Source organism: Antechinus flavipes, chromosome 6 (assembly GCF_016432865.1).
Source record: "Antechinus flavipes isolate AdamAnt ecotype Samford, QLD, Australia chromosome 6, AdamAnt_v2, whole genome shotgun sequence".
Classification (NCBI taxonomy): Eukaryota; Metazoa; Chordata; class Mammalia; order Dasyuromorphia; family Dasyuridae; genus Antechinus; species Antechinus flavipes.
Window position 1 is genome coordinate 187,847,019 of NC_067403.1, and position 13,486 is coordinate 187,860,504.

Consider the following 13,486-nt stretch of genomic DNA (forward strand, 5'->3'; position numbering starts at 1 on the left):
GTTGTTAGGGAAGCATTTTGTTACTTTAAGGTGATCTAGAAATGGGATTTATTATTACTAATAATCTTTCTTTCTTTCTTTTTTTGTTCTTGAGGAATTGGAGTTAAGTGACTTGCTCAAAGTCACACAGCTAGGAAATGTTACGTGTCTGAGGTCAAATTTGAACTCAGGTCCTCCTGACTTCAGAGCTGGTGCTCTAACCACTGCACCACCTAACTGTCCCCATTACTAATAATCTTATCTCCAAAAAAAGTTTTCTTAAATTGGTCTCATTTTCTTTCTTTTTTAAAATTAAAGCTTTCTTTTCTTTCTTTCTTTCTTTCTTTCTTTCTTTTTTTTTTTTTTTTTACAAAGCATATGCATGGGTAATTTTTCCAACACTGACCTTTGCATAACCTTTTGTGGCAAATTTCCCCCTTCATCTCCTATCCCTTATCTGGGGATATCAATCTCCCCTATCTGGCAGGTAGTAATTGGTCTCATTTTCAAGGCAGTAAAAACACAGAAAAAAGGAAGAAAGGGAACCAAAAGGTGTAAAATAAATTGGTTCTCTGAATTATCTGAGCCAGGTAGGAAACAAAGAAAACATTCTAGGTGTTTTCTACTGTAATGGGAAGAGATGATGAATAAAGTCTGGAACACAACTAGGATTTATGGGTGAAAGCTTTTAATGGGGCTAAATCTTTTTGTGGGAAAAGACTGGAGATTAAGATTGGTAGAAGGAAGACTAAATGTAAATAGCAATCATTTTTTCATTGGCCAGAAACCCTGAAGGTCTTCCCCTCCAGGATCAACTAATTAATTAATTCCTTTGGCGGCGGCTGGGGGGGGGGGGGGAGGGGGAGGTGGGTGAAAGAGGAGATTCTTTGCTTCGATTGCTACTTAGCTTTAATTACTGAATGGGTGTGGCCTCAGTCAAACTGAGACCCGTTAAAGACCTTAGCTTAAAAACTCCCAGTCTCCCACTGCATCCTGAACCTACTCCAGTCATCCAGATATCTTCCACTGGACCCAGATGGCTTTGAAGGAGAAAGTGAGGCAGGTGACCTTGCCCATCCCTCCCTCACTTAAATCCAATTCATTTGCATGTCATGGCATCACCTCCCTGATGTCATCATCCTCTGGGAATGAAAGACAAAACAACAACAATAAAGGGGGAACTACAATAAAGAGAAGTAAATTTTTTGTCAGGACCATGTTTTGGTATTTTCTTTACTAAGATATTATATTAAGACTTTAAAAAAAATAATATTACTTAGGTTACTAGTATCCGATTGGTGCCAAAGGGAGACTTGTGGCCAAATTGGCTTTCTTTCCAAATTAAATACAACACCAATGTTCCCAATTTGAATAAAAACACAAGAAATGACAAAGAGCTGTTATTCGGAGACATAAAAATGTGTTCTCATTTCACAGAATCCATAGATGTGGTTTGCTGCCCCAATTTCTTATTAACTTGGGATGTGTTCAGATAATGTACTTCATGTACTGTAGGTGATAGAATGTGTTTAGTTTGTATCATTTTCGACTGGCCATTTCCCAGCTTAGGAAGTGAGGTTTGTTCTGCAGGGGTCAAATCCCAGGGCCAAGATTTTGCATTTAGGCTGTGTCTGTGATGTTTGTCCTCAAGAATAAGGGAGGGGAAGTTTATTATAATGGAAACAGAAACAGGAATCCTTGTCATGGGGGGTAGGGGAGGAAAAGGTAGAGAGCTAGCTAGGCTAGCATTAGACTTAAATTCAGAAAGACATGAGTTGAAATACTGTTTCCACCACTTACTAGCACTGTGTCCATGGTCAAGCTACCTCATGTCTCAGCCTCAGGTTTCTCATCTGTAAAAAATAAATGAGACGATATATGTAAATAGCTTTGCAAACTTTAAACCCTATATAAAGTCAGTGTTTATTATTACTGTTGTGGTCGTTGTTATTGACGATGATGGTGGTGGTGATAATAACAACAACAATAATAATTAGAGCCCCTTGTTTTTATTCTAGCTAAGACAGCCAGGTGCTGGACCTCTTCCAACTTAACACACACAGCATTTATGCAGCGCTCCTTTCGCACACTATGGCCATCGTTGGGCAGCTTCAGTTTCTTCTCTTGTGAATTTCAGTGCTTGCCCTCGGGCCTCGAAGGAGCGGCCGGGATGTGTCCAGCTCGGGAGAGCTTCCACAGGACCAGGCTCCCCGCAGGTCTTGCGTCCCCCGCAGCATCAGGAACTCTCCATGGTAGCAATGTGTCAGGCTCCCGCCCCCTCTGGTTTTCAAAGACATTCCTCCTCCACCAACTACACAGTCCCTGGAACACTATTAATTGTAATTATCTGCATGAGCAAATTACACACTGTTTACACTATTAATTACACAATTAATGCTCTCATCTTCCCCCCTCCCCTTTCTTCCCTCTCACTCCAGCCTGAGGGAAGCGCGCGCGCTCCTGTGGCCTCCTCGGAGAGGCGAGCCCCCTCTGGCTCGCCGTAGTTGCCCCGCCTCAGAAGGAGGGGAAAGTGAGGGGGCGGGGGCGGAAGTCCTAGTACCAGGGATCGGCCTCGGTTCTCTGGGAGGTGTCTGGTCCCGGCAGGATGAGACTCCCGGCCTGGCTGCCGCCGCTATGGCTCCTACCCCTATGGCTTTTGTTGTCGCCGCGAGCGAACGGCCTCCGAGGCCGAGAGCCCGGCCGTCTGAGGGCCTTCGTGGTGCCTCACAGCCACATGGACGTGGGCTGGGTCTACACCGTCCAGGTAGGTAGATGCGCGTCCCTGGTTTGCCAATGTTAAAGGCTGCAGGGGTCTGACATTCCACGGGTGCAGCCACCTGGTACAAGGGGAACAGCTTAGCGTTCAGGGGGACAATCAGGTGTTGCAAGGGGGACAGCTCAGCCTTCAGGGGGACAACCAGAGGTTGCAAAGGAGGGCACTCAGCGTTCCAAGATCACAGCCAGAGGTTGCAAGGGGAACAACTCAGCGTTCAGGAGGACAATCAGGTGTTGCAAGGGGGACAGCTCAGCCTTCAGGGGGACAACCAGAGGTTGCAAAGGAGGGCAGCTCAGCGTTCCAAGATCACAGCCAGAGGTTGCAAGGGGGACAGCTCAGCGTTCAGGAGGACAATCAGGTGTTGCAAGGGGGACAGCTCCGCCTTCAGGGGGACAACCAGAGGTTGCAAAGGAGGGCAGCTCAGCGTTCCAAGATCACAGCCAGAGGTTGCAAGGGGAACAACTCAGCGTTCAGGAGGACAATCAGGTGTTGCAAGGGGGACAGCTCAGCCTTCAGGGGGACAACCAGAGGTTGCAAAGAAGTTAATTCAGTGTTAGAAGAGGACAACCAGAGGTTGCAAGGGGGACAGCTCAGCGTTCCAAGATTACAACTAGAGGTTGCAAGGGGGACAGCTCAGCCTTCAGGGGGACAACCAGGGGTTGCAAAGGGGGACTGGTCAGCGTTCCAAGATCACAACCAGAGATGCAAAGGGGACAGCCCAACATTCCAAAGGCAACTCCTCAGTGTTACAAGAGGGCATCTGGATGCTTCAAGAGGAGCAGAACATACATTCCAGCTGCCCTCATAGTCCCCAAGAAAGTAGAATATGTGCTTTCTTGAATCTCAGAAGTAGAGGACAAGTATATCTACAGTTCCTTCTCCTTTGCCTGTGTAAGGAATTTTGGAGCCCACCCCACTGCCAGAATTCAGGGATGAATCCTCTTTTGGAATTTTTTCTAATTCTGATCCAGAGTACTTGATTTGCTGTACCAACCTCTCCCCTCCTCCAGAAAGTCAAAATGAGGAATCAGGAACTTGTCAAAATATAGTCAGGGGGTGGAACGGACAGAACCCTGGACTCTGACTCATAGTCACTTCTCTGCTGTATGATCTTATGAAAATCCTCTAAAGCTTTCTGGATCCATTTTTCATCTATGTAAAATAAAGATGTTTTTTGAGGCTCCTTCTAGTACTGAAACAAGATGGTTGTAGAATCTCCTGTGGCTAAAACAGAATATACTCCATCTGGCAATTTGGAGTACATGATTGTTTCCCTGAGGATACCCAGTCTTTAGCCAAAAGGTCGGAAAGTTAGAAGGTCACTGACGGACCATTAAATAGAGTGAATTTTCCAACATCTAACACACATTCAAAAGTGACCTAGTAGGAATTAAGAGGTTGGCCCAAACCTGATTGCAGGTGGCCCTTTTGGTTGTGTGCTGAGCTCACTTAGCATCTTTGTCTAGAGTCACCTGAAAGATTTCTGGTACTTTCAGATTTGTCAGAGAAGATTGACGAATCCCTTAGAATCAATTCTAGAGTTAGAAAGAGACCTTAGAGGCCTTCAAGTACAAGACATTTGATAGACAGATGAGAAAAACTGAGGCTCAGAGTTGTGAATTCAATTGTCCAAGGTCATAGAATGAGTAATGGAAAAATCGATCTCCTGAATTCCAAGTGGGGTCTTTCCCATCACATTAGTCTGTCTCACTTTGAGCCTATCTCTTCCAAGAAGTCCTCCTTGACTGGTCATAAATTTATAGCTGCAAGACATGTTGGAAATCATTCAAAGTCTTTTATTCTGGTCCAGAGGACTCCATTTTACAATTGAAAAACAAGCCCATTGAGTTTAAACTACTCTTAAGTTCTTCTAGATCCCAAGATTCAAACTCAGGTCCTGTGATTTCCTTTATTCTTGTCATCATACCACACTGACATTTCCTCTTTGTTTCCTATACAATCTTACACTGGATTATATTATATTTGTTTTCTACTTGTTTCATGTATATAAACTTACTTTCCTCAATCAGGAGTTCATTTGCACTGGATATGCCCTGTTTACATCCCTGACTTGTAGGATGGGAGACAGCATGGAATAAGTACTAGATATGGATTTAAAGACTTGATTGGAGTCCCTTCTTTGCCACTTACTGCCTACATGACCCTGGGTAAATTAAGATGCTGGGGTTTATCTCTAAAGAAAGAGGTTAACTGGATATCTATATGATATATGATATCCCTTTAAGCTCTAACATTCTGTAAGCGAAGGTCGTTTCCAGCTCTAACATCCTATATTTAAGATATTCTTCAGCTCTAAATTCTATAGATTCAATTTTATCACTTATTATTCATATGATCTTGGGCAAATCACTTTATCCACTGGACCTGAGTTTCTTCATCTACCAAATGAGGCTAACCATACTTATACCCTCTACTTCTTAGGGTAGCTATACCATATACATATACATATTTGGTATCGTTTCTAAGGATGGATAATTCCATTTTGTTCATTGCAAATTACAGCCTTTCCTTTTCTGGTCCTTGATGGATGTTTAATAAGTACTAGTTGTTTGATGGACATGATATATTCCTGTGGCTGAGAAGTCATTACCCACTGGTCAGACCTTTGGTGATAAACCTGGCTACTTTTAACTAGGCTGGCCCCTTACATTACAAACAAACTAATTCCTATAGAAGAACTATATACTTGAAATCTTCATTTTGGTAGAACTGTTTCTGCCTTTGAGAACTCAAGGCCATGTCTACACTAAAATGAAGTATGAGAAAATCTCTTGACTTACTTGGGATGAATACTCCTTCCACCATTGCCTAACCCAACTCTTTCAGCCTATTAATCACGTCCAGTTCTTGTGTAGCTTTTCACAACTATCCCTCTCTCCAGTCCCTGTCTGCCCAAAAAATGTATCCAAAGACTGTCTTGTAAGTACTTTTAATATCTTGATAGTTCCAGAATAGTTCCTGGGCAGCTGGTCATGGAATCAAGAAGAATCTTCCCTCAAATACTTCATAGCTGTGTGGCTTTGGACAAGAATCTTAAACTATCAGTCACAGTTTCTTCATCTGTAAAATGAGAATAATAACACCTCAAATAAGATAACATAGAAAGTACTTTGCTTAAAAGTGCTTTTACAAGAAACCAACCTTTATTATTATTGTATATTAAACCATGACCTTTTACAACTGGATTCTCCTAATCAACAGAATCAGGGGCCTTTTTCAGTCCTTTTTTTCTCTGCTTCTGACTTGTGATTACACTGGATTTTCTCTACCTCCTCAGCTTCAGAGGTATTACAACTTCCCTGTTCTCCTCCCTATTCATTCCTTCAACATTTCAAAAAAAAAAAAAACAAAAAAAAAACCAAAACTACCACTACTTTCTCATCTTCTTCTCAACTCTTAATTCAGTTCCCCTCATAACTTTCCATAGGCCCTTTCACTTCTATCTGCACTTCCTATCTTGTTAATTGTATTCACTCTCTTGGTTTTAGCTACTACCTCTTATGATAGTAACTCCCAGATCTGCATCTCTAGTCCTGCCCTATTTTCTGGGCTCTCAGCTGGCATTTGGAGGCTGCATGGTCCACTCAGAACAATTCAGGATTTGACATCCAAGATCTTGCTTTCAAAATCCCACTAACCTGGAGTCTGGAATGTACTGCTAAACTTAGTTCTTATTTAAAACTCTCCTTAAATACCCTCCTTCAGAAATCTCACTCTAATTAACAACAACCTCTGTCCTCTTTGCTCACATATTGCTTTGCTTTGTATTTCTGAAATGTATTTGCTCCCATGCTTTGTTGCATCAATCACCTTATCACTGATATGGACACTTCCTTCAACAATGCAGATGGCAACCTTGCTCTCAGATCTTCTATAACTGTCTTTTTGGCCTCTAGTAAATCTGCCATAAAGAATTCATCCAATTTTCTGGAAGCCTTCTTCATCTCTTGGACATGTTTAATATTGTCCTTTGGAGCATACAAACTTTCTATTGTTGCCCCTTTTTCTTGCTCTGGATTTCACCCAGCTTCTTTTCAGTTGCCTCTCTCTAATGATATTTTTTTTTCCTTATTTTTTCTTATTTTTTTCCTCTGTGTGGGTATGGCCCAAAGTCACATAGCAGATATGTGGTAATTTGAATTCAGATCCGACTCCAAGATCCACTTCTCCACCTAGCTGCCCCTTTGTTGATAATTCTTTTTTACATTCCTTTTCCTGTGAAACCACAGCTGAACTGCCCTGAACACGGAAGGGAAATCACTACTGAAAATAGTCCTGATGAGGGCACCAGCCTTCTATTACCCTGAGTCTGGCTGCAGATAAAAGCACTCAGACACTGGGCTGGATTTGCCTGGGATCAGCCTTTGGGCTGATGTTGCTGTATGGAAGCTGTAAAACTGATTGCATTGGAAGTAGGGAAAACAGCCCTGGGAGATTTCAGTGGTACAGAGCAGGGAGGTTCTGTGGAGCCCACTCCCTAAGTAGCTGTCAATTTTTGTATTTACCCGAGATAGCCCTGTGGTGTACAAATTGTTTGCCTTGGGCAGAGAGAAAACTAGAGGGCTGGGTAATGACAATTTTGTGCTATCAAATCAGTGATGTTTTTGGCTTAATAGCAAGTCCCATCTTAGTTTTTGCCTAGTTCTTGGATATGCTTGTATTAGAACTTATAGAACTCTAGCAGCTGATTTCATGGCCAGTTGTCCATTTTGGGAAAGGGGTCATCTCCTTGCTCTGGCATCAAGCCAACATGCCCTGTTTTAAATCATGTTTGTGTAATTCATAGACGGTCATTTCCCATTTCCCCTTTCATGCTCCACTTCCCTCTCATTCTGCAGGAGAGCATGCAAGCCTATGCAGCCAATGTCTACACTTCTGTGACGGAGGAACTAAGCAGAGGGAAGCAGCGCAAATTTATTGCTGTTGAACAAGAATTCTTCCGGCTCTGGTGGAGCACAGTGGCCACAGACACCCAGAAACAGCAGGTGATTGTGTTTGATTTATTAATTACTGTGGTGGGAGCTAAAAAAGGCTTTCTGAATGGATACTGCAACATTCAGAGGAAAAGGAAACCACATTCAACCAAAGAGCATTGTAAAAGTACTCAAAGGACCACTGATCTGCTGTTAAATCTGATCTGCTATTTCTTCTTTTGATAAATGTGGTTTGCATTTTCTCTGAATTGTTTAGAATTCTAATTCTGGCTAATAGCCCCATTAGGAAATTTTACTATGATATTTGCACTAACATTGTGAAACAACTGTGTCTCCTGGTCCTTATCTGTAGGGTGAAGCTAAATAACATTATGGCTTTTTTATTGTTTGTAGATGAGATCAGGTCAGTATTTCTTAAGAGAACTTGAGAGGTCCCAAGGAGTTAGTAAATAAAGATAAAGCTTGGAGGACCTAGTTTCAAGTTCAGTTCCTTTCATAAACTGGAAATCTAGATATTTCTCTAACACTACAAGTTACAGAGAAGGTATTCATCTGCACGAGTTGACAGTAACTCCAATCAGGAGACTTTGATGCCAGTGAAATTCCAGGCCTGGGGCCTATTCTTTTTCCTTTTTTTTCCTTTGCCAAGAAAATTCTTCTTTTTTTTAAATAACTTTTTATTGATAGAACACATGCCAGGGTAATTTTTTACAGCATTATCCCTTGCATTCACTTCTGTTCCGATTTTTCCCCTCCCTCTCTCCACCCCCTCCCCCAGATGGCAAGCAGTTCTTTACATGTTGAATAGGTTACAGTATATCCTAGATACAATATATGTGTGCAGAAGCGAACAGTTTTCTTGTTGCACAGGGAGAATTGGATTCAGAAGGTATAAATAATCTGGGAAGAAAAACAAAAATGCAAGCAGTTTATATTCATTTCCCAATGTTCTTTCTTTGGATGTAGCTGCTTCTGTCCATTTTTGATCAATTAAAGCTCTCTTTATCGAAGAGATCCACTTCCATCAGAATACATCCTCAAACAGTATTGTTATTGAGGTATATAATGATCTCCTGGTTCTGCTCATTTCACCTATTCTTTTTCCTTATAGCATTCTAAGTAAATGACATTGCGCTCAACCCATTAATTTAAGGGTGAAGAAACAAGGTTGAGAACTTTAGAGGGAATGCTTCATGGGTAGACTACTTCTCTGTGTGGGACCTTGGACAAATCCCAGCTCTGACACTTCCTGGCTATGCGAGCTTGGCCCCGTCGTTTCCCTTTCCGGAATATCAGATTCCTAGTCTGCCTGATGGAAGGGTCAATGAAATGATCCCCAGAGACTTTTTGAGCCCTAGCTTTTGGGTTCTGGGTGAAGCAGAAGGCTCAGCAAATGGCTGAGAAGGCCAAGCTGTGTCATTATATATATAAAACAATCTGGACTTTTCTTGAGTGCTGATCTGTGCAGAGCAGTGGGTTAGGTGCTGGGAGAAATGAAAGGATCAATAAGACATGGTCTCCACCCTCTGTATTTAAAAAAAATAATAATAACAGCTCATATTTCTGCATTGCTCAATGGCTTGCAGAGTGCCTGCCACCTAAAAGCCAGGTGAGGTGGGCAGTGCAAGGATTCTTATCCTGTTGCAGGAGTTATACTGAGGCTCAGCCGAGTGACTTGCCCTGGGAGAAGCTACGTGCCATGAGGACAAGTGTTGCTAAAGTCACATCCCATCCCAGAGAGTTATGTGATCCAGGGCAAGTCATTTAACCTTTCCATACCTCATCTCCTCATCTGTAAAATCACAGGGAAAATCGTAACTTCTTTCTATTTTGTAAAAATCTCAGGAAACTTCTGGAGGTAGAGCAGAAAAAGGTTCTTTAAGAAAGAACTCTCTAATGAGCCAGATTTCTGGGCCCTTCCTTCAGGTTCCCTTTAATTAAGAGAGAGGCTGGTGCCTTCCTTAGCTTTCTCCAGACTCTCAGATCAGCTTTTTTGCCTCCTCCATTGAGCTGACCATCGTCATTGCGGGTTAGGGTAGCACAGCCCTGCTTATGGCACTTTTGTCCTAGCAGCTAAAATGGTATCTGTGCCACTCCAGGACAGGAATACCATGTCATCTTAAAATTAGTTTTTTAGCAAATGGCTGGGAGACAGGAGACAGGAGGCTGTGCTTCTGATTGGCTTTGCAAATCAATTCTCTAGGAGCTTCCGTTTCCTCTTCTGGAAGGTGGGGAGAATCCTCCCAACCTGCTGAGAGAATATTTGCTTTATATTTTGAAAAGCACTGATTCATTGCAACTTTTGTGTTGGCAAAGAACTGGAAATTAAGGAACATGCCCTCCAGGCAGATTATGGTATGCTGATGTATTGGAACATCATTGTGCTGTGAAAAATAACTAGACAGGACCAGAGAAAACTAGAAAGACTAAAATCAACTGAGGAAGAGAGAAGTGAGCAGAACCAGGACAATGAATATACAATGACCTTATAAAGAAAAACAACTTTAAAGTACTTGGGACTTTCATCAATGCAGTGACCAACCATAATAACAGAGGACTAAAGATAAAAGTATATCGGCCTCCTTCCTGAGAACAGAGACACTTGAGGTAAAGACATTCATTATTGAACATGAACAAGGTTCAGATTTGTGCACTCTCTCTCTGTCTCTGTCTCTCTTTCTCTGTTTGTCTCTGTCTCTCTTTGTTTCTCTGTCTAGCTCTCTTTGTTTCTCTTTTTCTCTTCCTCCCTGCCTTAATTCTTCCCTCTTCTCCTTCCCTCCCTTTCCTTTTCCTTTTCCCTTTCTCTTTCTCTCTGTTTCTGTTTTTCTCTGTCTCTTTGTCTCTCTCTGTCACTTTCTCTGTCACTTTTTGTTTCTCTCTCTGTCTCTGTCTCTCTCTCTGATTCTCTTTGAATTTGTCTCTGTCTTCTGTCTCTTATCTCTTTCTCTCTTTGTCTCTCTTCTGTCTCTGTCTCTTTCTGTCTCTGTCTCTTCAGTGGAAAGGAGAGAAAATGAATGTTAATTGGAAAAAAGTAACAAAATAACATTTTTAAAGGAAAAGCAAAAAAGAAAAAAGGAAAAGTACTGCCTGGAGGTCAGATAGTCAATAAGTATTTATTAAGTACCTACTATGTGTCTGGAACTATGCTGAGCACTGGAGAGACAAGGACAAAGATAATCCCTGCTCTCTAGGAACTTACAGTCTAATGGAGGGCAGGAATTGCCTCAGATATTTGGTGGCTGTTTGAACTTGGGCAAGTCACTTAACTACTGTCTGCCTCAAGTTTCCCAAGCTGTTGGAGATTAATAACATCTACCTCAGAGGGCTTTTGTGAGGATCTAATGATAAAATATTTGTACAGTGCCTAGCACATAGTATTACTTAATAAATAAATAAATTAAATAAATATGAGGAAACTGAAGTTCAAGAGTATAAGTTACATATACTAGGTAATGAGACTTAAGCTTTAATTCATAGAATGACAAAGCAGGAGACCTTAGCTATCCTCTGGGTCAAGATGGGCATTTTGTAGATGAGAATAAACTGATTCCCCAAGTGGGGGAGGGACTTATCGCTCAGGGCAGCACTGGCTGAAGTAGGGAGGTGCCCTTTGACCAGTGTGGTGCATCTGCTAGATGAGGGAGCCCGGGTCTTCAGGCTTGCCTCCAGTCTGCTACTCCCTGTTCATGTGGCTCCAGAGATTGAAACCAAACCCTTAAAACTCATACTTGCTGAGTAAATGTTTTCTAGTCTGATTATCGACTAGATTGTTAATGGAATTATTTGTTTTTTTTATTATCAAAGGTCCATCAGTTAGTGAAAGAAGGACGACTGGAATTTATTATCGGAGGCCAGGTAATGCACGACGAAGCAGTGACCCACATTGATGATCAGATTTTACAATTAACAGGTTTGTTTTCTTTACCCATTTAGTAATGACTCATTGAATGAATGAATGAAGCATTTTTGAAGTACTTACTGTGTGCAAAGCACTGTGCACTGGGGATACAAAGGGAAAAGTAAGAAAGTCTCTGCCCCACCAGGAGCTCACATTCTAATGGGGAAAATAATATGGATGAGAGATATCAGCTACAATTCAGATGGAAAGCCTCCCCCCCATCCTTAAAGTACAGCAGACAGTGATACCTCTTTTTAAATGTCATTTCCACTAATAAAATCCTCTCTGTTCTTCATGTTACAACATTGAACAATGTCACCAGAGGGTGGCAAATACTTTTATTCTGGGCCACTGACCAGTGGTGTAGCACCAGCAGGAGCAGTGACCCCTCTGCATCCCAGGATAATCCTATCTGCCTGTGGGGGACAGTTGTTGCTGGTTATGGTGAGGAAGGTGGGCTCCTTCTCCACAGGGGGGATTGTGGGAGCTGAACTGGAAACAGGTGTGTTGGTCTCAGCCCGGCCTCTTGGGCTCAAGCTCCTTGGCCATCTTTATTAGGGTCTGAGGGAATGGAGGTGGTTTGATTTTTCTGGTACTCAGTGTCCTAGCTCTTCCTCAGGATGCTTTGCTGCTTCAGCTGGGCAGGGCCATGACAAGAGCCTTGAACTGAAAGATGGAGACTTTGGCTTAATACTGGGCTCTACAACAAACTAGCTGTGTAACTTTAGACCAAGTGTCTCTGAGCATCTGCTGCCTGATTTACAATATGAGTGGCGAGGATGATATGTCCTTCAGGTCTCTTGCAGTTTGAACACTGTTCTGAGCTACCTTCCCATTTTAATAGTCTTTGTTTTATGTCCTAAGCCCTGTTCTAGTGCTAACGTTTTGGAATTCCAAGATTTTTTCCAGCTCTGACAGTTTACATTCTAGGATGTTTCTCTCCTTAAATTCTGTGATTTTATAAATGGTATCTTGGGGATTCCATAGAAGGAAAAGAGACAACACAGTCCTGGTGGAAGGACATTGGGCTGGGCTAGAATGACTTCCTCTTTGGGTCTCAAGTTTCTTCAACTGTAAATGTGATTTCCATATTACCTTCCCATTCTTCAAGCATTCATGCTGCTTTTAACTTCTGTAGCTGAATTTTTGGGATTAAATAAATGTTGATGGCTTGGCCTGGTAGATAACATCCAAGACATAATTCAAGAACTTTTTTACTCTTCCTATCTCCAGAAGTTTCTCAGGGATTTCAGACTAAACTCCAGTTAATTGTTAACTCTTTGTTGCTGGCAGTGAGTTTTTTTTTTTTTTTTAAATAGCTTTTTATTGACAAAACATATGCAGGGGTAATTTTTCAACATTGATCCTTGCAAAACCTTCTATTGCAACTTTTTTCCTGCTTCCCTCCACCCCGTTCCCTAGACATCAGGTAGTCCTATACACATTAAATATGTTAAAGTATATGTTAAATGCAATATATGTATACATATTTATACAGTTGTCTTGCTGCACAGATTTAGAAACAAAAATGCAAGCAAACAATAACAGAAAGAATGTAAATGCTATATTGTGGTCCACACTCATTTTCCAGTATCCTTTTGCTGAATGTAGCTGGTTCTGTTCATTACTGATCAATTAGAACTGATTTGGATGCTCTCATTGTTGAAGAGAGCCATTTCCATCAGAGTTGGTCGTCAATAGTATTGTTGCCATGTATAATGATCTCCTGGTTCTGCTCATTTCACTCAGCATCAGTTCATGTAAGTCTCACCAGTCCTCTCTGTATTCATCTTGCTGGTCATTCCTTACAGAACAATAATATTCCATAACATTCATATACCCAACCATTCTCCAATTAATGGGCATCCGTTCAGTTTC

General features: G+C 41.8%; 1 protein-coding gene across 1 annotated transcript in view; it reads left to right on the plus strand.

Moving 5' to 3' along the window:
* Nucleotides 1-2,567: 2,567 nt before the first annotated feature.
* Nucleotides 2,568-13,486, plus strand: part of MAN2B2 (mannosidase alpha class 2B member 2) — a 77,581-nt gene continuing 66,662 nt past the window's right edge. The window contains exons 1-3 of the mRNA XM_051965825.1: nt 2,568-2,743; nt 7,615-7,761; nt 11,515-11,620. Coding sequence (XP_051821785.1) covers nt 2,585-2,743; nt 7,615-7,761; nt 11,515-11,620 — 412 coding nt within the window. The 5' untranslated portion in view covers nt 2,568-2,584. The remainder of the gene's footprint in view (nt 2,744-7,614; nt 7,762-11,514; nt 11,621-13,486) is intronic.